At 64.5% G+C, this 25,999-nt stretch overlaps 1 protein-coding gene across 17 annotated transcripts in view; it reads right to left on the bottom strand.

Moving 5' to 3' along the window:
* KCNQ2 (potassium voltage-gated channel subfamily Q member 2) overlaps positions 1-25,509 on the bottom strand; it is a 51,894-nt gene extending 26,385 nt beyond the window's left edge. For 7 of the 17 annotated variants that reach the window (XM_032353504.1, XM_032353505.1, XM_032353508.1 and 4 more), the window contains exons 1-8: positions 25,066-25,507; positions 10,070-10,160; positions 9,155-9,281; positions 8,610-8,785; positions 7,775-7,900; positions 4,346-4,456; positions 3,573-3,668; positions 430-524 (exon numbers count right to left, since the gene is read on the bottom strand). In XM_032353504.1, the coding sequence (XP_032209395.1) occupies positions 430-524; positions 3,573-3,668; positions 4,346-4,456; positions 7,775-7,900; positions 8,610-8,785; positions 9,155-9,281; positions 10,070-10,160; positions 25,066-25,361 (1,118 nt within the window). In that variant the 5' untranslated portion in view covers positions 25,362-25,507. Of the gene's footprint in view, positions 1-429; positions 525-3,572; positions 3,669-4,345; positions 4,457-7,774; positions 7,901-8,609; positions 8,786-9,154; positions 9,282-10,069; positions 10,161-25,065 lie in introns of all 17 variants that reach the window. The other 10 variants (XM_032353506.1, XM_032353509.1, XM_032353513.1 and 7 more) reach the window with 4 other exon arrangements.
* Positions 25,510-25,999: the final 490 nt, after the last annotated feature.

The following is a 25,999-nucleotide window of genomic DNA, read 5'->3' as shown; positions in this document are numbered from 1 at the left end:
TGGCCCTGGAGCCTCAATAGGGCCCTTCCTCAACACAGCAACCCTGGTCCTCGCTGACGGGCAGAGGGTCAAAGTTACCCTTCCACTTCCCAAGCTCTGGGGCCGGCCCTGCCGGGGCTCGGTGCCAGGCTGCGGACCCCGAGAAGCTCTCGGGAGGGCCGGTCTCCGCAATGCCCACAACACAGCGCGACCGACAGCAAGGAAGCTAAGCAAAGGGGCGGATGGAGGGGAGAACCACGAGCTATAAAACAAAGAACAAAATTAATGCTGCGGAATAAATCACACACAGAACTCCTTGAAAAGTACACACATTGTTTAAAAAAAAAAAAGAAAAATTAACGAAAATCATGAACAACCAAAAGATGGGGTTTCAGAACAAACAAAATGAACCCCAGGCGATGCAGCGGATGGGGCGGCGGCGGCGGGTACCTGTACATGGGCACAGTCACCGTGCGCTCATAATACTGCCACGTGGAGTGGAGGTCCGTGCGGGACAGGTTGGTGGCGTAGAACCTCCAGGCCGACTGCAGAGGGAAAGGGGTGAAGGTCAGACGCCTCCCCGGGTGCCCAGCCCCTGCCAGCCTCGGGGACCCTGTGTCCGGCGCACACGCCTGTGCAGAGCCTTCCGGGACCCGCCTCACCTGCCGCTGGCGGTCACTCCTGCGCTCCCCGCCCACAGGCGGGCCTCACGCTGGGTGCACACAGGGCTGACCCCAGGAGCCCGGGCCAGGGGCGGAGCAGGGACACGCGCTTCGGTCCTCCTGGGAGCCACGACCCGGGCGCTCAGGGAGGGAGAGGGGCCTGAGTGCAGCCCTGGCTGCTGGGCCCCAGACTGTCCTCATCTGGCCAGAGCTCCCGCCCCCGCTGGTTTTCAGTCCTCACCGCGGTGAAACACACCCAGATGCGCCATTTCAAGGTGTGCGACTTGGGGCAACGGGTGCGCGTCCACGGCCGCCACGCAACCACCGCTGGTCACCGCTGGTCCCGGGGAGCCCCGCGCCCGCCAGCCCGGGGCGTCCACCTGCGTCCCCCCTCCGTTCCCGATGTCCCCTCAGCACGACCACACCACACCCGGCCTTCGGGGACCAGCTTTCATCAGGACGTGTGCAAGGCCCGCCCGTTCTTTCCAGGTTCGAGTGACGTCCCCTCGTTCGCAGACGCCGTAATTGGTTCTTCCGCAGGAGACGCCGGTCGTCCTACTGCAAGGAGCGCCGCAGCAAATGTCCTGGAGAAGATTTTGGTTGAACCCCGGTTTCCAGGTCTTTGGGGTATGCACATGGGGGCGCTGCCGGGTCCTCGGGCAGTGGACCCTGAGGGCCCAGGCCCCCGGCTCCGGTTTCTCCGCACCCACCTCTCCCGTTGTCCCACCTCGGCTCTCGTGGGCTCTGGTTTGCGCTTCCCTGACGACAGATGACCGGGAGCGTTTCTCGCGTGCTTGGTGGCCTTCCCTGTGTCTCGTCGGGAGAAATGTCTGCTCAAATTCATTTCCAAATTACTTTATTTGTCTTTTCGTTCCTGAGTTGTGGAAGTTCCTTATGTTCTAGATACTAGACTCTTCTCAGAAATACGTGCAAATATTTTCTCCCATTCTGTGGGTTAACTCTACGCTTTCTTTATAGTGTCCCTTGAAGCACAAAACTTCTTAATTTTGATAAAAATCCCAAGTGCTTTTTTTTTTTCTCTTTTGCTTGTGTTTTAGGTATCCTAAGAAACCAAAGCCATGGAAATTCACTCCTGTTTTCTTCTAAGAATTTCATAGTTTTAGCTCTTATAATTTGGTTTTTGACCCATTTTCAGTTAATTCAGTATAAGAGTCAAACATTATTCTTTTAAAATTGGATGTTTGGTCGTCCCAGCGTCATCTGTGGAAGAGCCTGTTCTTTCCTGTTGGATGTTGATAATACCATCGTTTGAGACTTGTTTTGTGGCCCCAGAAATGGTCCGTCCTGGGCAATGTTCCCTGTGCTCCAAGCAGGAACGCGCTGGGCTGTCCCAGGGCATCTGCGGGTCCGGCCGGCTCCTGGGCCCAGGCCTTCTGCATCCCGGGCTCTTCCGTCCAGGACGAGCTGGGGCGTCCACGTCTCCAGCTCTTACCACACAAACGTCTATGTCGCCCGATAATTCTGTCCGTTTCTGCTGCATACACTTGGGGTTCTGTGTCAGTGCGTACGTGACCGTCACCGTCCCTTGCGGACTGATTTCTGTCAACACGTCCCAACCTCCTTTGACTCCCGTGACAGGGTCGGACTCCGCGCACGCCCTGGCCCTCTCGAGGTCAGGGTTCCCGGGGAAAATCTCTCTCCTTTCTTCTACGTTCAGCCTGTCACTGTCCCCGGGCCTGGGGGGAGTCTCCAACAGACAGCAGACAGCTGGGTAGATTTTAAATATTTTCTGCCCACCCCCACCCCCCGCTTTTCACCTGGGAGAGCTCGTCCACGTCCGTGTGACGCGGTTATGGACAGGCCTCCTGCTGCGCGAGCTTCTGAGCGCCCCCACCCTGCCGTCCCTTGAGTTAGGCTGTGTTACATCATCTGCTGTTTTACTTGGACTCCCTTTCTCTTGGCCTTTTCTGAAGTTTTAATACAAGCTGTTTTCTGAATGGTTCCCCTGTGGATGAGGTTGGTGTCTCATGCCCACAGTCGTCTAGTCTAAATGCAGGCCCACTTTTCCGCAACAATGCACAGACCCTGCTCCCCACGCCCCTGGCCACCCCTGCCCCATGCTGCCACCGTTAGAGGTCACATCTGATGCCCTGTGAGCCAGAAATGCGGCTCTGTGGCTGCGGTCTCACACACTCATCTTTTAAACCACGTAAAGAAACAGAAGGTGAGTTCTACGTCAAACGTACGCCATTCCTCCTTTGAAATTTGTCCACTGGTGACCTACCGATGTCCATGTGTCCAGGGGCCACTCCAGCCCTGAGACAATGTCCAGGTAAAGTCCTGAGCTGACCCTTCTGGGGGCCATCAGAGCCCAATGCAAACCACCGCACTTCCAGAACAAGGCACCCCTCCCCCTCCCTCCCCGACGCCAGCAGCCATACCAGGAACGTCCTGGGGCCAGGGCCAGGGGTGCTAGACAAGGGCGTCTAGACCACGTGCCCCCAGCAGCTGCTTGCGGGCACACTGCCCTGGCTGATGGAAGGTTCTGATCCAGTTCCTGAGAACTGAGAGGTAAGATACCCCCGGGGCAGTCCCCATCTTTAAAAAGGAAAGACCCGGGAGACGGGGCCATGTCCACCGGCTCCCCGGCTTTGGAGAGGGACCCCTTGGGCAGCCTGCTGCTTGGGGGTCCCACTCAGGAAGCCTGGCTGGACCCCAAGGGGATCTGAGCCCCCAGCAGTGGGACAGGCCGCACAGCTCGCTGAGTGGGGTCTCTGTGCAGCGTGGGAGAGCCGGCACACCTGCCCCCAGAGGCCCGCGGCCCACGCAGGGCACCAGCCACCACCCACGCTGTTACGACTACAGGCCTTGGGTGTCTGCACCGGTGCCAGCACGTGGCCCTGACTTCCACGCTGCTGCAGGGGCTGCGGCCTGTCCGGGTGGGGGAGACCCGGGGGCGCACGGACTCACCTGGATCAGGCCTGCCGCAGGGTTCCGCCTCTTCTCAAAGTGCTTCTGCCGATGTTGCTCTTGAACTTTCAGAGCAAAGCCAGACCCCAGAATGCCCTGGGAACCATCAGGGTCAGACCATGTGCCTGGGGCCACAGCACCCACTCCCAGCCCAGCCCACACACACTGGGGGGACGCACAGGCTCAGCCTCACCACCGCCTCTGTCCCTAACCACCTGGGACCAAGCTGGGGGAGAACACTTGAACTTAGGGTCAAGGAAACCTCTGGCTTTCGTGTGCATGACGATGTGCCCCGGAAACCCGCCTGGGCCCAGAGACTGTCCTCCTTCCTGACCGTGGGCCCTGAAGGGGGAGCAGGCCCAGGCTCCTAGGGGAGAGCGGGGTCCCCCGCCAGCCACCCTCTGTCCTGCCTAACGGTTAACAGAGAGCTCGTCCCCTCTGTGAGGTCGCCTAGAGACTTGACAGGGATCTGTGCACTGCAAAGCACTGCTCTTGGTCACAGGGGCCTACTGGCCAGTCCTGTAAGGCTGAGTGGCCAGAGTGACAGACAGAGGCCACAGCTCGAGGACAGAGTGCTCCCACCAGCCCCCGGCCAGGGAAGCCCTGAAAGGGCGAAGGGCACCAGATCTTTGCACCAGACCTGCCGCCCTGAGCTGCCGCAGTGCTGGGGACCCTGCCGGGAGCTGTGCCCCTGTCCCATGGACCCCAGGTGGACAGGAGCCTGGGCCTGCACGTGGCCCCCACCAAAGGCAGGAAGGGGCAGCAGGACTTACCGCGGGAAGAGCGAAGAAGGAGACGCCAATGAGGGTGAAGGTGGCGGCCAGGAGCCTCCCGTTCCAGGTCTGGGGGTACTTGTCCCCGTAACCAATGGTCGTCAGGGTGATCTGTGGGAAGGAAGGACGGTCCGTCCGCCAGGCCCGGCCATGACCACTGTGGAGGCCACAACCCTGACCTGGACACTCTTCCCAGCCCCCAGGAGTCTTACACAAAGGCCCGCCCTCAGGACACGCTGGACGGGCACACAGGCCGCCCCTCCCACGTCAACCACACGAGGCCCGGTGAGGCCGGGGCCCACGCTGCCGCCCTGCGCCCTGCCCTCGCCGCACACTCTCCAGATCCTCCTCTTTGTCCCCATTCCAGAGTGGGCTGTGGGGTCCCTCGGAGCCTCTCTTCCCACTCCGCACCTGCCAGAGCCAGAGGAGCCACCCAGCAAGGAGGCCGAGCGGCTTCCCATGGCAGGTGGCAGCTCTGGGCTCATGGCAGGGGCAGCGGTCAGAAAGCCCAGGAAGAACCAGCGGCTGGACAGGGATGGTGCCAAGCAGGAGCCCCAGGGGGCAGAGGACAGAGACAGGACGGGACCTTCGTGCGATGGGGCCTTTGGGAAGGTGACTTAGAAGCGGAGGCCGAAAGTCCAGGAAGGGCCCCTCAGAAGTGTGGAGCACGTGAGCTGCCCCAGCAGGACGGGAGGCAGGGCCGGCTCCCTGGTGTGCGGCAGGGAGGACTGTGCCCAGGCACAAGGCCCTCAGGCACACAGGAGGCCCGCTGCCCACAGGGTGAGAGCCGGGTGGCCCCCACCAGGTCTGCCGACGGGGCATCCCTCAGCGCCCACCTGCAACCCCTGCGGCTGTCCCCCGGACTCCGGGGCACGGAGCCCGCTAAAGCCCACCGCGGACTCTAGAAAACAGCACTGGATGAATCATGGCCCCCCGGGCAGGGACTTCTGGGCCTGCGTACATACAGTGAGAAGAGGGACACCATCCCCATTCAGGCATGCGCAGAAAGTTCTGGAAAGGGACCGGTAGTGAGAAAGGGGCAGCGAGGAGTGGGCAAGGGCCATAAGGGGACCCGCTCCTCACCGTTAAAACCTCCCTGGTCGAAACTTCACTAAGCGCGGGATTATCAAGGTTTTCAGTATAAATGCATATTTTGAAGACAAAAGGCACTTCAAACCACCATTTCCCCCCAAAATTCCACTGGGCGACCGCTGAGGTTGTGGAGAGGAGACACCAGAGGACGGGCCCGGGGCCAGGAGACTGGACGGGAGTCCGGGTGAGAGAGCCCAGCAGAAAGGCGAGGCCTGTGGACCCCAGCCACAGCGAGCCCCTCCTCCACTCCAGGGCAGGAGTGAGGGACAGACCAGCCCGGGGACGAGCCGGAGGGGGATGGCCGGCGGGGGATGGGCAGACAGGGCGACGGGCCAGCTGGGGGAAGGACTGGAGGGGGACAGTCGGCAGGGGGACAGGACAGGCCAGAGGGGGAGGGGCAGACGGGGACAGGCTCCATGAAAAGGGCAACAGTATGGGTGAACCCAAGACTTGCCGAAAGCCCTCCAGGGGACAGAAGACCTCAAAGACATCAAGATCCTCTCACAGAGACAAGAAATCTTATCCATAAAACAAAGTAATTTTGAAATGAAGTTAACATGAAGCTGAGACAAAAAGCTGGGCACGTCTCCTAGGAGCTGGACAAACACACGAGGAGACAGAAGAACCAGACAGACACATCCCAAGGTCCTGAGGTCGGTGCAGGTATCGTCCGGCCCAGACAGAGGTGGGCAGACTGGCTCGGAAGTCCAGGTGGCAAAAGCAGGTGAACAGGAGGACCCCCCACGGCGGCCCCCAGTCCAGAAGCACATGGGAGATGGTCCCCAAAGTGCCCAGAGGGAAAGGCCCTGCCCTCAGTGGCTCCCAGCAGCCGGGTGTGTGGCAGTGGGACACCCATAGACCTGAGGTCTCAGAGACACCGGCCTGCTCCTCCAGAGTGAGGGGAGACTCGAGGGGAGCGTCGGGGCGGGCGTGGGAGGGATGCAGGTGTGGGCCCCCCCCCCCGCCCTGCAGGCCTGCAGAGCCGAAGGAAGGCAACTCAGAGAGGACGTCGTCTCCCTAGAACGATGAGGCCAAGGTCCTCCGAGGGGGTCACTAAGGTACGAAGCTTCCTTCAGGAAAGGGCAGTGTAAGCACGGTACTTGGGATCTGGAGGGAAACCCCCGAGAAAGGCCGCAGGAGTTGCTGCCTCTGCCCCCAGGCACACTCACGGCAACACCTGCACATATGCGTGCGTCGTGCGGGCACATGTGCAAACACGGCTTCGGTAAAACCCTTCAGTAAGAGTTTCGGTTCTCAGAGATGGGAAGACGGGCCCAAGAGCGGGGCCTGGGGGCAGGATGCGCTGCGTCGCCAGCCACTGGCCCAGGGCCCGTGCTTCCCGCACGGCTGGATCAGAGGACACAGACTCCAGGGCTCCCGGCGATCAATAAAATAATTACAGATGAATTGCATTCTCACTGAAATGTGAGGAAAGGCTGCACATTCCTTCTCCCCGTTAGATCTGAATTATCTGCTAGAGGCCACACAACCAGCATCTGTGGAAGGGGGTCTGAGTCCTGGGAGACAGCGGACCCATGCGACCCTCCACGCGCCCCCAGGCCAAGCACTCCGCTCCCTCGGGAAGAGCCCCGCGGAGGAGGGGCCCTCCTGCGCCCTGCCAGGGACCCCCGTGGACAGGGGCCGGCGTGGGGGCCAGGCCGAGTTCCATCCGGCTAATGGGGATGAACCCCGCAGGGCACGGCCTTGTCCCCACCAGGCACAGACACTGGCCGTCCCCACCCAGGGTGGCCCAGGCAGAAGCAGATGACAGGAGAGGGCCCTCCAGGGACCTGGGAGTCGGGTGGCCGCGCCAGTGGCTCCGGATCTCCCCTGGATGGGGCAGCCCAGGAGAGCCACGGGCCCCGGTGTCCCTTGTCCCTACTGCCCCCTCCTGTCCTCCAGCTCAGAGTTCTCATACACCGGGGGCCGAGGAAAAAGGAAGGTCAGTGACTGGCCAGAGCCGGGCACAGGCTCCCCGGCAGCCAGTACACCGATGCGGGCGAGAGCACCATGATGTCTGCGGGGGACAGCAGTGGCCTCCCCCACCGGGACGCCAGCCACGCACATGCCCTGCCGCCCGGTCCGGGCACCTGCTTCTGACCGGCCAGCAGGTGGCGCCAGGAAGCACCTCATGCTGAGAGTCCTCCTGTCTCCTGGGGTGGGGGCAGGGGGCGGGGGGGGGGGGGCACCTCCTGGGGGGGGCTGCGGCAGCAGGCGCCCCCGGGGAAGGATGAGGACCCAGCAGCAGCACTCACCAGGCCCCACCGCAGGATGAGGACCCAGCAGCAGCACTCACCAGGCCCCAGCGCAGGGCGAGGACCCAGCCGCAGCACTCACCAGGCCCCACCACAGGGCATCGGCGTACGTGTCAAAGTGATCGTTCTCCCCCTTCTCCGCCAAGTAAACCAGGAAGGAGGCCAGGATGAGGCACAGAAAACCGATGTACCAAGCCGTCACCAGCTCCTGGAAGAAGGGTCCCCGTCACGGCTGCCCACCCCAGCAGGCAGCGTCCGGCCTGGCCCAACCCTAGCAGCACCGAGGGTCCCCCACCCTGGGCAGGCGTGCTATGGGTTCGGTGACCCACACGGCGCCCAGCATATACTGGGCCGTGTGGCCCTGGCCCTGGGCATGGGGCTGGGGAGCAGGGCGTCCACTTTCACAGTCCCAGGGCTGGGTGGTCCCTGGACCTGGGCGCCTCCCACACATAGGCCAGCACGCCCCGTCCCCCAGGCTTGGGGCGCTCCCCCAGGGGCCTGAGGCATTCATTCAGGCTGCAGCCTTGGGATGACCTCCCTGGGCATGGAGGAGGCTCCTGGACCAGCCGGGGGGTCCTCAGCACCTCAGCATGTCCGGGGACCGACCCCGGCCCCGGCCAGCTCACCAACCCCCCAGCTCCGGGCTCAGACAGGAGGGGCTGCTGGGCTCCTCCTGGGGGGTGGGGCTGCAGGCCCCTGACACAGCCACCTTGACCCCCTGCCTCCGGGGTCCCGCGCCTGGGCAGTCCCGGCCCCATGCCCCCAGTGACCACACAGCGCGCCACGGACCAGCTGCCGCGGACAGAGCCTCCCGGGACAGCACAGCCCGTGGGAGGATGCCCAGGAAGGGGATGGGCTGGGCCCTGCGTGCCCGGACCCCCGGGGCATCTGCGGCAGGGTGTGGGGGCGGGGCTCACCTTGCTGTGGGCGTAGACCACGGAGCCCAGCAGCTTCCAGGTCCCGCCGCGCCGGTCCATGCGGATCATGCGCAGGATCTGCAGGAAACGCAGGCTGCGGAGCGCCGACGTGGCGAACACGTTGCCCTGGGAGCCGGCGGCCAGCACAGCAATGGAGGCGATGAGCACCATGATGTCTGCGGGAGACGGCGGGGCTCGAGGCAGGGCTGGCCCCCTGCACTGCCAGTTCCGGCTGCAGGCGAGGGGGCCCCCAGGATGACGTCATCCCAGGATGACGGACAGATGGACAGGAGCCACATGCAAAGGGCCAGCAAGGGGGCCGCACGACGGTTCACCCCGCCTGGCCCTGCCCTGGGCAGCAGCCGTCCCCACGGCTCTGCCTTCTCCCGCCACTCCACCGCGTTCACCACGGCGCGGGCACCAAGAGGCAGGTGGGAGAAACTTCTGGAAGCGGCCAGTCAGCAGTCTCGGCCTGCCTCCGGGGCCAGCACACACCCCCGTCTGCCTTGGGGCTGGCAGCCCGCCTGCACCCTCTCTGGCCTCACCTATCACACAGAAGGGCTTCCGGGCGAACTTGAGCCGCCCCCTCCAGCCGCGGTACCGGCAGCAGCAGCCCGCCGCCCAGATCCGCACAAAGTACTCCACACCGAACACCACGATGGTCACGATTTCCTGCAGGAGAGGCCAGGCTGAGCCGCGCCCAGGCCGGGGTCAGGGCTGGGACCCAGCCGGCCGGTGCTCGTGTGGGAGGTTCCCGTCCGGCGTGAGCTGGTGTTAGTGGGGGGGGTTCCCGTCCAGCGTCTGAGTCGGTATTAGTGGGGGTGGCGAGTGGGGGGGAGCATGGAAAGCAAAGCTGAGGAAGGGTCCCAGGTTACTGCAAGGGGGCGTGGCCTCCCTGAGGCCGGTGGCCCCCAGGCCAGAGCGAAGGGTGCGGGGGGAGGGCAGGCTCCTCTGAGGTTCACTCTGGACCTTGATCCGCCTCCTTCCGTCACCAGCAGCAACAAAGACACTACACGACGGTTGCCATGGTGCGCGCCCCTGCCTGTCAGCGGCTGTCAGCTCCTCAGCCCCCTGTGCCCCCGCCCCGCGCCCCCATCGTGGGGAACTCCCCACCATCCCGGGGAGGGGGCACCTGGGCCCTCAGGCTCTAGCGAGCACTTGGGAACAGGGTGGGGTGGGCTCTCAGAGGCTGTGGGGGCAGCAGGGTGGACTGTCTGTTAGGGGAGAAGCAGGTAGGGGCACTATGACCCCGGGGGCGGTGGGCACTGCAAGGTCGCTCACTAATGCAGAGGGGAGGCTGGACGGGCCTTGTCCACCAAGCTGGAGACCAGAGATCAGGGAACACTGCGGGGGGCGGGTCTCCAGGCTCAGACGGAGCAGGTCTGAGGGATCAGAGACAAGGGGCTGGGGACAGAGCGCCGACCACCCCTCCACAGCTGGACGTCCCGCCAGGGGCTCACCAAGATGTAGAGCGCTCCCTCCGAGCTCTTCTCGTACTCCTTGATGGTGGAGAAGACCGACAGCACGAGGCAGGAGAAGACCAGCAGGAACCTGGGGCCGAGGCGAGGGCGGTCAGCGGTGGCACAGACGGGGCACGGGGGGCAGAGCCCCGCACCCACGCCCACAACGCGCCCCAGGGACTGCGCACCACCACGCCTGCCACACTCCCGCGTCAACAGCCCTGGGCTGTGGGAAGGTCCCCAGAATGCTGAGAGGGACACTGGCTGCCCCGTGGACGTCCCTCAGTCAGTCTGGGTCCTCTGCCTTGCATACGCTTGTCCCTTTCTAGGCTCACAAACAGAACATGCCCGTCTTCCAGTTAGCACGGTCCTTCACGAACACCCGCCCAGGGCCTTGGCTGCCAGAGCTGGGTCCTGGCTGTGCATGGCGGGGGCAGAGAGGGCCCGCTGTTCCCAGTAAGTGGTGCCGGGAAACACCATGCAGCTAACGCAGACGCCAAGGCCCCGTCCAACAGAGCAGCCAGGGTGTCCAGCTGAAGGGGACAGTGTGAGCCTGGGGTCTGAGAGAGCAGAGTGCCTGAGGCCAGGGGCCAGAGCACAAAGCACACGGTGTGGGGAGCTAGACAGGGGTCCACACACCAAGCACCTCCCTGGACGCCCCAGGAATCAAGACCACCAGGCTCCCAGGAGGAGGCCCCCACGCCGTCCGACCCGAGCCCAGCCGCTTGGACGCTAACCCAGGCCCGCCCCCGCTGGGTCCGCCCGTGTCCTGCTGGCGCACTAACTGGGCTGCCCCAGCAGCTCTGAGCCTCAGCCCCATCCTGGGGCACCTCGGGCAGTCCTGCCCCATGCACCCCAGAGACCCTCCCTGGGAGCGTGGCTGGGGAGGGGGTCCCGGCGCACTCCCCGCAGATAAAGAAGGCAAGGCCAGCACCCGCCAGCCAGATACGACACGAGCGAAAAAACAGTCACATTTCAAAACCACAATTAATTTCCTTTCATTAGACAATTTATTCAATTAACTGAGCCCTGGAGAAAACGTCCAGATAGCTCATGTGCTGTAGGTATGTATTTGTAACCCTCTGCCTGCTGGGGTCTTCTCCCAAGTCAGTCAGTGGCGGGGAGGTGGCGCCCGCGCAGGGAGGACCTGCCCAGGACAGGGGACGTGGAGGTTCCCAGGTTCTGGGTCAGGACCCTGGAGGCCTGGCTGATGGCAGGGGCTGAACCTATCACCCACGGCAGGAAGGGCACCCGACTCAGCTTGGCTCGGTGCAGAGGTGCAGGGAGCCCAGGGAGACGTGCAATCTGGCAGGCCTCCCTGAGGAGGTGTCCACGAAGGTGAAGAGGAATGGGCGGGCCGAGAGGGGAGAAGGGAAGAGCGCGTGGGGCGGCCCAGAGATGGGGAAGACGGCGGGCTCTGGGACCCGGCAGGGGGCACGTCTGACCAGATGGGAAAACGGGGCAGGGGGCGCCTGGCGTCGCCGTCACCCGTGTGCGGGCGGGCGGCCTCCACGCACAGACGCGCGCTGTCAGAAAACGTTCCCCTGAAGTGAAGGAGAGAAAGCCCCGGGCCCAAGGCGACCAGGGCTTGTGTGCCCAGCTTCCTGTGGGCGGCTCTGACCGGCACCCTGGAACATTCCGGAACGGCCTGGCCGTGCTCCGTGGACAGGCTGCCTTCCCAGCAGGCCGTGATGGGGAGCTGCAGAGTCACCCTCAGGGAAGCGTGAACTCTGGGAAGGTCCCTCTCAGCCAGGGGAGCGGAGCCAACTCTGACAGCGGCCGCCCTGCACCGGAGGTTCTAGAACGGACGGCCCCCGCAGGCGCCGGGGTGCGCGCTTGGGAAGAGGTGGGCCCGGCCCACCCGTGAGGGGGCGGGCGAGGCAGGCAGCGCGTAAGGCCGCAGCAAAGACAAGCAGAGCCCCAGGGAGAGCGACCACCCGCTGGCCGAGCCCCATCTCCAGGCCAGGACGGGGTCCCCCGTTCCGGAGAGGAGGCCCCCAACGGCGATCACCTCCCCGACCCCCAGCGCACGTAAGCTGAACAACAGAGGATACATTTATTTCCAGGCACCTTCCTGTCTGCAGGCGCCTTGGGGACCAGGGACCCCGCCAGCCCCCTGCCGCCACCCACTCGCACCCACCCTCGCATGGGGGAACTGAGCTCAGGAAGCTGCTCGAGGGCCCGAGCACAGTGTCCTCGGCGATGCAGACACCCGAGTGGGTCCAGCCCCGGGATCCTGGGGGAGGGGCTAGCGTGGACACAGGGGCCATCCTCCTGCAGGGAAGGTGGGGCCCCTCGCAGCCCTGGGCAGATCTGGAGCTGCCCGCCGACTCTCAGGGATCTGAAGGGGCCTGTTGTCGCCTCGCCTCGCGTGGCCTTTCCCTCAGTCTCTGCTCCTGATGGCTGAGGCAAGAAGAGACCCTTCTGCCCATCCCGGTCCTCGAGAGACATGTGGGGAGAGGAGCCCAGGGACCACCACCAGCACCCCCGTGGGTCCCCTCAGAGCACACCGTGGGCTCAGAGTGCCCACTCCTCCAGGCCCCGGAGGACCCACACGGCTCAAGAGGAGAAGTTTAGACAGGCATCTTTGCTCTGCCGGCCCAGGATGGCTGGTCCGCTTCCTCCTGGTGAGGACGGGGGGCTCTGCGGCCCCGCGGCCGGAGCCCCTCCCGCAGCCGCTCTGTGCAGCCCTTCTCAGCCCTCCAGCCTGGGAACCGTCCAGGCTGCCGTGGAAGACAGGAGGGAGGCGGGAGGCGTCCCCGGTGCCAGGACCGGGTGGTTCTCCTCCCGCAGCCACAGCCTGAGATCGCGTCTCACGGTGAAATCCCCCGGTTGCCAAGGAGACAAGTATCTCAGCAGCCGTCTCCAGCCCCAGGCTGGGGGTGGGGGGGCAGGATGGGAGGCACGAGGCGGGGGGTGAGGAGGACCTCAGACAGAGCTCACCCGACCACGAGGAAAGGGGCCACCTGGAGAGGGAGCAGCCGAGGACAACCCCTCTGCCGCCTGGGTGCCGGCCAGCCCCGCCCAGGCCCGCAGCGAGCGGGCGGTGCTCACCCTGCGGCAGACGAGACCTCCGCCCGCGTCAGAAGGGACTTGAGCCACAGCCTGAGCGGGGAGCAGAGAGGCCGGCAGGGGCCTCTCTGGGATTCTGGGATTCTGGGATTCTGACGTACGGGGCACTGGTGCGGGGCGGCCCGGAACAGGCAGGTGCTGACGGAGGGACGGGGGCAGCGAGCGGAGGGGCTCAGGTCCACCAACGAGCCCCCCGCGGCGGTCAGCCTGTAGCCACGCCTGCCGGTCGTGGGGGGCACCGAGCAGGCGTGCACACGTGTGCGCAGGGGTGAGTTCTGCCTGCCCCCGCACGAGGGGGAGACACTCCTCTGCTTCGCCTCCCCCGCCCACACCTCACTCCATCTGAGAGCACGGAATGCATAGTTTCTGGAAAAACAGGACAGAGCCCCTGCGATCTCGTTCCTGGGGTCAACAGGCCAGCACAGAGGCCAGGCGAAGCGTCCTGGGCCAGGCCCTCACCCTGGACGCCGTCGCTGCCCCGAAGACTGAGGCAGGAGACGGAAGAGGCTTCCAGTCTGGTTTCCATCCGTAACAAAACAGACGTTGACGGTACCGGCAAGGACAGGAGAAGGCTTGAGCGCAGCACCGCCCCCCAGCCCTGGCTGGCTGCTCTCGGAAGGTGGGGAAGGGTCTCCGAGGTCAAGCCTCCCCCCTCAGGCTAACATGCACAGCGAGGCGACCACGTGCCGGCCATGACTGAAGGCAGGACGTGCTCTCGCCCATGCTACAGGCGGGAAAACGGACGCTCTGGAGCCGCTCACGGTGGCCACTCAGGGTCTGAGCACACTCTCCCCCTCGCCACAGTACATCTGTGCCTCCCTGGGGGCTGGTGGCCCAGAAGCCCGGCAGGGCCCAGGCGGAGAGAACACCAGCCCGCACGAGGCCACAGCGGGACCTCCTGTCCAGACTTGCCACCCGGCCCCCGGGAGACTCTTGCCTGCCTTGTCCATTAGGACCTGGAATCTAATTTTGCCCCTAATAAACTGCTCTGCCTCCCGGACCCACTGCCACTTCCAATCTCCAGGCGTGACGGAGAGCCCAGACTGCTGACGGCCGCTCCAGGCATGAACCAGACATGAACAATCACTGGGTTCCCGAGACCCTCTTCTGGAGTGGAGGCTCCCCCGTGGGTGCGGCCTCCCCCCAGAGCCCCCAGGCCAGTCAGTCCAGCCCCCCACCTGAGCCAAAGCCCATGGGGAGGTGACAGGTGAGCTCTCGGGACGGTGCCTGGCACTCAACAAGTGATCGATAAGAGGCCCGTGCCTGACGAGCCACAGCCCAGAAAGCCCCAGCCCCATGGAAGGTCCAGCCTCTGGCTCGGCACTCGAGGCCCCGTGAACAGTCTTGGCCTGCCCCACCCCACTCCAGCCCCTCCCACGCCCGGCCCCCAGGGCCATCTCACAGCCAGGCCTGTCACACCCATGCCCCTTTCTCTCATAACACCCAGGGCAAGAAGGTCTCTCAGGAGACCCCTTGATGCCCCCACTGGCCAGTGAGCCCCCCAGGATGGCCAGTCCCTACAAGGCCTTGGCCATGGACTCTCTCAGGACTGAGAGCTAAGCCAGTCAGATCCCTGCATCTCTCCCTAGCCATTCACCTATCAGAAGCCCCATGTTCACAGGGACACCCAACGCCCCACCGAGACTATAGGAAGCACACTCTCCTGCCGATTTCTCAGCCTTCCCAAGCCAGCTTCCTGACCCCAGGGACTTTGCATGCACCGTTCTGACGGCCTGAATCTCTTTTCTGCTTGCACATCCATCATGGGGCCGCCTCCTCCTCATCTGTGGTTTCTGACAGGCTGCCCAGCCCTGCTATGCTAGTACCCTCCAAGACCACCTCCCCTGCTCAGCTCAGCTGGCCCCTGACTACACAGCCAGAACCCACACACGGGGGTGGGGCAGGCTTCCCGGCCCATGGTGGCCAACACAGCCTTCCTGAGGTCGGACCGGCCGGAAAGCGGCTCACAGCCCCACCCAGACAAGGTTCGTGGTGCAAACTGTGCGGTGTCCGAACACTGCTGGAAAGGACCGGAGCCTGGGCTCAAGCAGGGCCCGTCGACAGCAGGCCTGTGTCCCAGAGTGACTCAGCGGGCTTCCAAAGGCAGAGCGTGGGGGTCCTGAGACCGGGAGGGGCGCGGCACTCTCTGAGGAGCCCAGCCGCATGGGAAGCACAGCGGGCCGACGCACCTCCTGGAACAGGAGGCCCACAAGGAACAGCCGAAGACTGGGAAGAACAGCCCGTCCGCACAACCCCAGGGAAGCCCGGGGCGGGAGCGGGGCGGGGGGGGCCCTGGAGGCCACACGGCTGTGCTGTGAGCTCTGGGAACCGGACCTAGTTAGCAAGACCTCATCTGCGGGAGACATCAGCTTTTGGGGGAAAGGTGCTCAACAGTGGGGTTGGGGGACCACGTCCCAGGAAACGAGCCCGGGAACACTCAGGGGCTCAGGGTCGCCTACCCGGCTGCCCCCCCAGAGCTTGATGGGACAGCTAGGCTGCAGCCCCGTCAGTCTCCCCCAGACCCTCCCTGGAGACCGTCCCCCTGGCTGCTGGGCTGGCCCACCCCCCATGCTCCTGGGCTCATAGCTCTGCCATATGGTCCCCTAAAAACAGGCCTAGGGAGCGTTTTCTTGGACGCCACTCCCACGCCTCCAGGGACAGAGGGCTCACCCACAGGGAGGACCTAATTTTATCACAACCCCTCCTTGGCCAGTCCCGGTCTCTCTCCACCCGGGTGACCACAGGGCATGTGCTTGGGGTCCACTCTCCAGGTCAGAGCCCACAGCCGCTGTCTCCTCCCGGGCCTCAAGCCACCGAGGGCACAAGGTGAGAGGAGTCAGACACAGGCCCTTGTCCCTCACGCCCCACCCCGCTCACTCTTCTCAGAGACAAAGCCCCACACTTCGCCGAACACAGGAACATGCCACAGTACATCGTGAACGCAGGAAAGGATGATAGAAGCCTGCACCCTATCTTGTTTAAAAAACGCCGAGATGGGCACAGATGCTTGACAATAAACCAGGGACACAAACAGGACTTCCTGCGCTTGTCAGCGTCTTCCCGACGTCCTACAATGGGTGCGTCGCATTTCTGTCAGCAGAGAAGATCACACACCACACCCAAGGGCTGCTTTCAGAAGCTCAGCCTGGGCCGCCCGCAAGGAAGACCCTGATTCCGGGCCCTGCCATGGGAACTGGCTTTCAGCTAATTAAACCACGCACGTCAGAGAGGACGGTCCTGGATGTGCCAGCGAGAACACTAACGGCGGAAAGCACCTCGGACCGCCGGCAGCTGGAGACGGAAGCAGCAGCAGCAGCACCTCCACCGGCAGCTGGAGATGGACGCCCGCGGTCCAGGGAGGGGCCGCCCAGCGCCTTCCCCCGCGCCGGCCAGCTGCTCGGCCTTGGCTGGGGTCCTTGAGGAGCCCAGCCCGGGCTCACGTTCAGAACCATGGCCAGCGCCCGCTCCCACGTCCCCTGCCTGGGGCCTCCCACTCCCAAAGGCTCCCACTTCCCTGCTCTGCCTTTCTGCGCACGAGAAACGGCCAGGTCAGGCCCGGCCCCCCCGTAGGAGGCTCACTGAAGCTCTGCTTCTGTGGTGAACACGCTTCGAAACCCCCAGGCCCGTAGCCCTTCCACTCCCGCACCTGCTTCTGCTGACCCGGCGTCTCTCTCTGCTTCCCGAAGCCCTTCACCACCTCCCCCAGCCTGGGGTCCCAGGAGAAACTGGTCTTTTCCTCCTGTGGACCCTTCAAATATTTTTTCCAAGCCTGAATGGAAAAGCAAAGTCGGGTGTTCTAAGCTCTCGAGTTCCATGGAAGGAAAAAGAAAACCAGACGAGCCCTGGGGGGGGACCTCGTGGGGGTGGGGGGACAGCGGCTCTCTGCACACGCCAGGGAGCCGTCGAGGAGGACGCCTCATGGCCAGCTTCACCGCGAGCTGTCAGCCTGCCACCATCACGGGTGACTGACGGATATCTGGGGACACTGTGCCCAACGGTTCCCATTAGGACTTTCTGTACAGTGACAGAATTATTCCAAGGAATCCAAAGGATTAGAAACCTGATTTTATTCAAGCCGGGTGATGGGCAGAGCCTAATGACACAGCCCTCCCTAGAGCACATCATGCAGGCATGGTCAGACTCTGGGCTGCCTGGAACACACCCTCCCCCACCCCCACTTCCCCCAAAGCAGCTGCCATGGCCCCAACCCTCATGGCCTCTGCACAGAGTGGCCAGAAAAGGCAGGGCCCTGTCCAACCCCCCCCCCCAGCACTTCCTCCCCTCGGCCAAGCCCAGAGGCTAAGCAGTGGGATGTGGGGAGGAGCCGGAGCCCTCCAAGGACAGGTCTCCCCCAGGAGCAGGAGTCCCCGGACCACATGTGGAGGCTGCTAGAGAAGCCACGGTCCCCGTAGCTTAGTACCAGCTCGGCCTGAATCCTGGCTGCCCCACTTGTCCCCGAGTGGCCTCGTGCCCAGGACCGCTCCCCAGGGATCCTGACCTCAGCATCAGGGGGCCGACGGACAGCAGGTGTGGGAAGAGCCTGAGAACAACCCTGTCCCCATCCACGCTCACTGTCCGAGACTCAAGGAAGGTTAGAAGACCTCCTTCCCAAGACATGACCACTTTCATGACCCACCCTAACCAGGGCCCAGGAGGAAGGAGAAAACATTGGCTTCAACTCCACATGGGGTCCTGCGTCCCCACCCCAAGTGCCACCTTCCCCTCCACCAGGACAGGGTGAGGCCAGGTGCACAGCAGGGCTCGGCCAGCGCTCAGACCCGCAGACAGCGCCGGCCGGTGACGATCCGGGCCCTTGGTCCCACCATGTGTTCCCAGCCTCGTCCCCACGGGCCCCCAACAAGGACCCAGCCCGGCACACTGCCACGCAAACCCACTCAGAGCTACTCGTGCTAGAAGCACCTCATTCAGGGCGCCTGGGTGGCTCCGTCGTTTAGCGTCTGCCTTCAGCTCAGGTCATGATCCCAGGGTCCTGGGAAGCCTGCTTCTCCCTCTCCCCTCCCCCCGCTTGTGTTCCCTCTCTTGCTCTGTCTCTCTGTCAAATAAATAAATGAAATCTTAAAAAAAAAAAAAAAAGGAAACACCTTATTCTTCTGGAAACACTGACCGTCCAGTTGCCCCTGGGAGGCCTTGGGTCTGACAGAACCTCTGGAAGGCAGGTCTCAGCTCAGCCAGAGCACTCCCCATCCAGGGGCCCTGCCGTCCCAGGCGCATCGGCCCCGGCCCGGATGGATTAGAAGCATCATCTAGACCAGCTTCAAACCACAGAAGCCTAGCCCCCCTCCTCCCAACTCCAGGCAAGTCCGTTTGCTGACCAGCCCTGCGCCGCCGCCCCTCCGACTCCGGTCGTGACTTCTTTCTTCACACCCAGCATGGAGTCCAACGTGCAGCCTGAACTCACGGCCGAACCCTAATCAGGACCCGAGTTGAGACCAAGAGCCGACAGAGCTACCCAGGCACCCCTCGCCACAGCGTTTTAAATTGGCATGAGGAAGAGGCAGGCTTTAGGGAAGGCCGAGTCTGCCCCTGGCCCCCTCCTAGGCGCTCACTCCTCCACAGGAAGTCATCGAGGACCGCATGCTCGCGTCAGGGCCACTGCTAGGCCACCCGCAGCGGGGGAAGGGCACTGAGGAATGGTCAGCGGGATGCAGCACCCCTCCAGAGTGTGGCGCCCAGGGTCCAAGGCGCAAAACTGAGTCATTCCCAGAGCAAGGGCTTGGTTCCAAACCCTCCCCCAGCCCAGAAGATGCCGATCTCTAGGGACGACCTCAGGTCTTCTCACACCCCGGATTCCGCTGGGCTGCTCCAGCCTCTCTGGGTGGGCGGACAGGTGCCACACAGCCATGGCAAACGACGCACTTCCTCCTCCCGCGATGGCTGGGGCACGGCCACCAAGGAGGCGCCGTTCTAAGAGGCAGCCGGAGCTGTGGGAAAGCACCGCGGAGCTCCAGGCTTGCAAGGAGAGCTGCCGAGCCCGGCAGCGGCGCCCACCCTCTGCGGACAGTGCAGCCAGGGCTGGGCTCCGCCGAGGGGCCTGCGTTGACTGTGGTCCCCACGTGACTTGGCTGAGGACAGCGGGGGCTGGTCAGGACACCCAGGCAGAGGCCAGCGGCCTTGGGAACCCCATTAGTACAACCAGCCCGCAAGCTGGGCACGTTGTTGCCTCCGTGTTTGGAGGCTCAGGGTGTGGGGAATGTGGCCGTTCCGCTGCGAGCGGGAAGGCGTGTCCGGAGACCCAGGCGGCCGCAGAGCCGCAAATTCCTTCAGGAGAGTGACCAATCCCTCAGGACAGACACACAAAGCAGCATCCAAAGTGCCAGAGGGACCTTGCGTCTTGAAGTGTGGCCTCATTGTCAGCAGCCACAAACCTCTTGATGCAGGCCCAGCCACCGGCCGATGGGACTGCAGGCTTCCACGGCTGGGCTGAGGGGCGGGAGGCCACGGGAGCCGTTCAGGACAGGCCAACCTCCGTCCGCCTGGTTGTCCAGCCTCCGTGCCAGACACGGATCTTCACTTGGCTGAGCCACGGCTACAGAGACAAGAGTATCACCCAGGAGCTCTGGGAGCGTCACACACACCGAGCTCTGGCGACGACTCGCAGAAAGTGAACACAGTTATCAGCCCACGTTACAGACAAGGAAACTTGGGGTCCAGGGTCTGGGGCCGGCGGTGGAGACAGGAGCCCAGTCAGGCTGGCCCAGAGCCGGGGGTCTCCACCACTCATGGTCCCTCACCCAACACACCCTCTGAACCATCTCCACCGGATAGCGTCATGCCACGTAAGTGACGTGCCTGACAGGCGGTGGGAATTGAGGCTAGGTGGCCTAACACGTGCACCCAGCCACGTCCGTCCAGGAATGATGCTAATTTTGTACCCGAGAATATTTAACGGGGACATGTGCAGGGCAGCCGGCAATCTCCAATAGCCGGAGGTCGGGCACCAACGTCCCTCAAAGCTTTGGCTTTCCAACAGCAGCAGCATCCTGAGCCTTTGAACAGGACAGGGCCTGAACCCCAGGCCTCGGCCCCGGCCCCGCCCGCCCGCCCTATCCAAGGCCCCGTGGACACTCAGAGGCCACAGAACCATGCTGTGTGACCCCCAGTCCTGCAGAGAAGTTCTCCCCTGAGGGGCCTGCCCTCCCCACACCCAAGACCCTGCTGGTGTCTTCCATGAAATGCCCCAAGGAGCTCAGTCCCCCCGGCCCCATTCCTTCCACGGGTCAGTTAGGGAGCCCACTCTTGAGGCTCGCCCCGTGGCTCTCACTAGCAGGGACCGAAGATGCCCGCTGGGTGACGGCCATGCACAGAGGCACTGCCAAGACCTGCGTGCCGGTCAGATAAACTGAACGACCTGTGAAACGCCCCTGTGAAACCCTCCACCACGTCTGGACGGAATCTGCTTCTTCGAAGACGCGCTGGGGCTTATGTCTTGTCAGAACCGGAGCTGGACCTCCCGCCACGGGCACCTGGGGTCTGAGGGTCCCCAACGCACAGCAGTGCCCACGTCACCAGTCCCCTCCCCCCAAGTCTCCAGAGTTGGAATTTTTGGCTTGTACGGATGTCTGATAAATCCGAGAGTCTTTCTGCTCCGGCCCGGGAAACTGACAAGCACCAAGCTTCCTGTCCACCCCATCGGGCTGTGGACCCAGGAGCGTGGTGGACTCCACAGCCTAGCAGCTGACCCAGAGGACACCATGCTTAGATGGGACTGTGCTGTCACAGTCCGATCTCCGCTGAAACTACTTGGTGAGGGCGGGGAATCCTGCAAGGAGCCTGAGGTCCCCAGGCCAGTGAGGATGGCCCCTCCGGATAACACGACCCTCCTGGAGTTCCCACCTTTAGGGAAATTTCTGTAAGATTCTCCAGCTCTCGGTGGACACTCCATCCCCAAGGACGGAGCTCTGCGACTTGAAGGCAGATGAGAACAGAACCACGCAGACCTCCGTCTCCTTCTGGGAACAGAATGCTCCGTCAGCAGAAGAGGGACCCAGCCACCTCGCTGGGCCGCACTCGACCCTCAAATGCAGTCAGACCAAGGAACAGAGCGTCCAACACTCGGGGCCAAGGCTGAGGGCCGAGGCTCCACCTCCCCCCACCCGACCCCAGGTGGCCCACTGGCGACAGACAAGCGAGAAGGAGCAGCAGGCAGCCTGCGCAGGCCAAGAGTGTGACCCCACTTGGGTCAGCCAAGGCCATGCAGGGGATGGCAGCAGAGCCTGGGACCCCGGACCGCGGCCGGCTGACGTGTAGCAGGAGATCACACTGGGCCCAGCAGCCCCGGCACAGAAAACCCTGAGGCGGGGGCCACGTGAGGACTGGGAGGGCTTGGTGGAAGGAATCACAAAGAGCGAGCTGCCCGGTGAGCCCGGCCTCCGCGCTCAGCCCGGCCCCCACACGCTCAGCCCGGCCCCCACACGCTCAGCCCTCCTCGGCGTGTTTTAAACACAGTTTCATACCAGCAACTCAAAGTGGCTTTCCGAAGTCAGAAAGGTCATGCGGGCCGCACTGTCCTCTCCAAGGCAGAGACCCCTTTCAGCTGGAGCGGGACAGTGCCGGAGCTCACTCAACCCTGCCTGGCCTCAGTGTCCCCACCAGCAAGGCTCCCAGAGATCTGAGCAGCGGGCACGTTTCCACTCCCACATTTAGCCACAGAGAAACCCCGCGGAGAGGAGACCCTCAAAGCAGGAACTGGCCTCAGCTCCCCTCAAGCATGGAGTCACACCCGATCCAGGGGGTCCCCCGTGGACCTGCCCGCACCACAACCCCGACAGGGAGGCCTAGGCCTTTCCTGTGGCTCACGTTCCCTCTGAGAAACTCATGAAAACTCCAGAGCTCTGACCCAGAAAATCCCCTACCCACAGATGCCCCCACTCTCAGGGTGCACAGATCCTCAAGCCTGAGACTCTGGCCTGAAGTGTGAGGGGCAGCAGGAGGGTCTCCTGAGCCGGACCCTTCCCCACCCGACACGGCCCAGCTCCTCAGGGCAGGGCCCCATCCGGTGCTGACGACGCGTGCGGGTCCTCCCACCCGGGGCCCCAGCGACCGCCCCCAGGGTCCATGTGCGGCTTGGGCTGCCCACCCGAATCGGGGTGAACCGTCCCACGGGGCAGGGTCTTCCCACCCAGACAGAGGCAGAGGAAGGGACCCTTCAGGGAACTCAGAGCTGGGAGGGGCAGGTCCGAGCTGTTTCCCACCCAGGCAGGTCCACACTTCCCGGCGTGGGATCCCTCCTTCCTCAGGGAAGGCTGCTTTCTCCAGAAGCTCACACCGGGAAGGAGTGACGGCCGACGTGGCTCCGTGGCTCCACTATCAGAGGCAGGTCCTCAGAGAAAGTGCTTCCCACAGAGGGTCGGCGGGGAAGTCGGCGGGGAACGCGGAACCACAGGACAGCCTTGGGCGCCCAGAGGGGTTGGCCCACCTCCAGCTCCCAGAAGCCAGGCTTTGGTGGCAAAAGTGTAGAACGGTGGCCCAGGAGGGCTCGGAGTTGCCCCAGCCCTGGGGACCCCCTTTCAGCCAGGACAGATGGTAAGGGCCGTGTCCCTGCCCTCCACGGGCTTCCTCAGGCCCAGCTCAGCACCAGGCAGGGAAGGGGGCCTTGATCTTCATCTGATGAATGAATCCAACAAGCCAAATGATGCACACACACGGGCCAGTCCACGCTAGGCAAGGGGATCCCAGGGTGGCCGCAGCCTTGGGCAGGAGACCAACAACGGGGCGGTGAGGGCGTCCTGATTGGGGGTCGGGCTGGGCCTGGGCACGGTGGAGAATTCCACGCCTGGGGCCCCAGGGGACGGGCAATGAACAACAGTGGCAGCCGTTCAGGGGCAGTCCCCAGCCAGCCCTGGGACAGCAGCTGCCCCACGCAGCCCATCTCCACAACCCCTGGGGGTAAGAAGCAGGCACCCACCGTCCTGAGCGAAGACTGGGGCCTGCAGATTCCGGACTAGACTTCAGTGCCTGACCCGGCCGCTTCTACCATGTCTGGGCCCCTCCTGCCCCCCCCCACTCCCCAGAAAAGGTCCCCCTGCCAGTGAGCTGGGGGCAAAGGAAGCTCAAGGCATCCTGTGACCTTGGTGGGGAAGCCAGGGAGGGGCCGAGCAGGCGGGAGGGCCCCCACATGCTACAGGCCTGCCTGTCCTGGCTCACGGACACACAGACGGACACACGCACGCAGGGGAGCAGCAGCCTGACCCGGACTTCTCTCCCGTGGCGTCCCGGTCTGGAGGCTGCAGCTCTGAGGGGGCACAGAGGGAATGGCCACTTCAGGGCCCAGGCAGGAGGAGCCACTCGGGGCTGAAGACAGGACCACACACACAGGACCCTAGGTTGTCCTGTCGGCCAGGGACTTGCGGGGCCAAGGCAAGCAAACCTTCCAGCAGCCATACCACAGGTCGGAGAGGGGTGCCTAGCTGCTGGGCTGTGGGGTGGGCTCTGACCTCATACCGGAGGTGAGGGTGGGGGGGACCTGGCTGCCCAGACCCAGTCCCAGCAGGCAGGCAGGAAGGTGGTGACAGGAGGGCCACTGGTGAGGAGACGCAGGGCTCTTCCAAAGATGAACAGCACGCCTGAGCATGCCTACATGGGAAGGGCACAAGTCGGCCTACTGGGGAGGGGGTGGGGAGGATGCTCATGGCTCACGGCGCCAGGGAAGCCCCTGCCTCCCACGGTGACTCAGCGCCGGCACCTGCCAGGGCTGGGGTCTCCCCGCAGGATAGCATCCCACCAGCAGCCAAGCATTTCCCCCCCGGGGTCTTCTCCCCTAGCCCCTGGACCCATGGAGGGTCAGTCCAGAGCACACACGCACAGGTCCATGGGCACACACCCTGTCATCCCGGGGGGCACGTGGCTGGAGATGGTTTCCCAGAATCCGATCCTCACTCCCATCCCAAAATGCCGCTTTCATACAAAATGGCCGAGTTCCGGCCCCCGTCTAGCTGGGGTGGGAGGTTAGTGCCCGTCCGCTCAGAGACTGCACGCCCCGGCACAGGCCACACACAGCAACTCCTGCCCAAACATGCCACCCACGAACACTCATGTGCACATGGCGTGGGCCTGAGGCCACTGCCCCTGCCCAGGGAGCCAGGCGTTCCCTGCATAGGGCCAGGCCTGGCGGGCTCAGGACAGAACCCCCCTCTGGGGCGTCATCCGGAGCCCAGAATGGGCATCTCCCTGCTCCTCCGGCTCGCAGCCGCACAGAGGGGTCAGGGCTGAGCTGGGTGCAGGGGAGAGTGAGGGATGATGCACTTTGGGCCAAAGATGAACGCAGGCACCGCGGTCAAGACAGCCAGCAGCCCCGAGCCCTGGGCTGGGGGGTGGGGGTGTAATATTAAGGCAGCCCCTACCCCCATTCCTGCAACCCAGAAGCTCACCCTTGGTGCAGAGTGAGCGGCTTGGGGGTTGAGGCCTGGTAAGCCAGGCCCTGCCCCCACCCCTTTGCCCCCTCCCTGGGGCGGAGGTGGGGGGGTGCCAGACCAGAGGGGGCCTCGAGGAGTCCAGAGACGGTGGCAGGACTGGCAGCGCCACCCTCCCTCCCGGCTGGCCCTTTGTTCGGCGCAGCGGCCGTGGGGAGGGGCCTCGGGCCGAGGAGGAGAGGCTGGGGCGCCGCACATCCCCCATGCTGCGGGGGAGGGGCTGATGTAACCCAAGCAGGCCGCTGCTGGTGGGGGGACGGCGCCCCCACCCCGGCCGGGACGCCCCGGGCCCCAGAACTCCTTCCGATCCGCACTAGCATCTCCGCCCTTCGCTCTGGCCAAGGAACGCGGTTCCCCGGACTCAGACCCGGGCGCGGGCGTGAGCGACGCGGGCGCTCGGACGCACAGCCCCCCCACCCCGCCAGCCCGCCGCGCGCCCCGCGCCCCCGCGCCCCGCGCCCCGCGCCCCGCGCCCCCGCCGGCCGCCGCACTCACACGTAGGCGTGGTAGATGAACGCCCAGCCGCGCGGCCGCTCCAGCACGTTGTACAGGAAATTCTGCAGCTTGCGGTAGAAGGCGTTGCGCTTCGGGGGCTTCCCGGCGCCCGCGCCTCCCGCGCGCGGCTTGCTCAGGATGCTGCCGCGCTTGGGAGCCTCGGAGCCGGCGATGAGCAGCGCGCCGTCCCGGGTGGAGTCGGGCGCGCCGGGGTCCAAGCCCACGAAGCCCACCTTGAGCTTCTTCTCCCCGCTCGGGCCGGGGTACACGCCGCCGTTGCGCGACTTCTGCACCATGGTGCCGGCGGCGCCCCGGCCGGGCGCGGGCTCAGCGGGGGAGACGCGCGAGGGGCGGCGCGGGCCCGAGCCCAGGCCCCCGGCCCGGGAGCCGCATGGCCGAGGCGGCAGCGGCGGCGGCTCCGCGCTCCTGCCGGCCCCGGCCGCGCGCGGGGACGCTGCGGCCACCTGGCTCCGCCCGCCGCCTCGCCCCGCCCCCATTAACCCCTGCGACGCCGCGCCGGCCGCGGGAAGGGGAGGGGAGGGAACACGGCAGAGAGCAGACGAAGACGAAGAGCATGGGCTGCTCCGGGCCTCTTGCCACCGGCGACCGCCGGGCGCCCCTTCCCGCAGCCCCGCGTGTCCTGACCAGGGAATCCGGCCCCCTGGCCGTTCTCTGCTAAGACAGGCGCAGCGCCTGAGCGGCCCCCAGCTCTCCCTTGGATCCCAAAGCTCTGCCAGCGCCTGGCCCCAGCTGGATTCCTACCAGCTGGACCTCTGGACTGGACACCTAGGAGCAGGACGTAGGAATGGGCACCGGCCCTTAGTAGAACCTCTGCTAAGGCCCAGCCCACTGGGACCTTATGTGCTTGGCCTCTAAGTGGGCCAGTTATGAGGACCCCTTAGACCCAGGTCCCTGAGTGTAGAGGGAGGCATCT

This window comes from Mustela erminea, chromosome 7 (assembly GCF_009829155.1).
Source record: "Mustela erminea isolate mMusErm1 chromosome 7, mMusErm1.Pri, whole genome shotgun sequence".
Taxonomy (NCBI): domain Eukaryota; kingdom Metazoa; phylum Chordata; class Mammalia; order Carnivora; family Mustelidae; genus Mustela; species Mustela erminea.
Note: the sequence above shows the minus strand (reverse complement) of the source record. Positions and strands in the feature narration are given on the sequence as shown.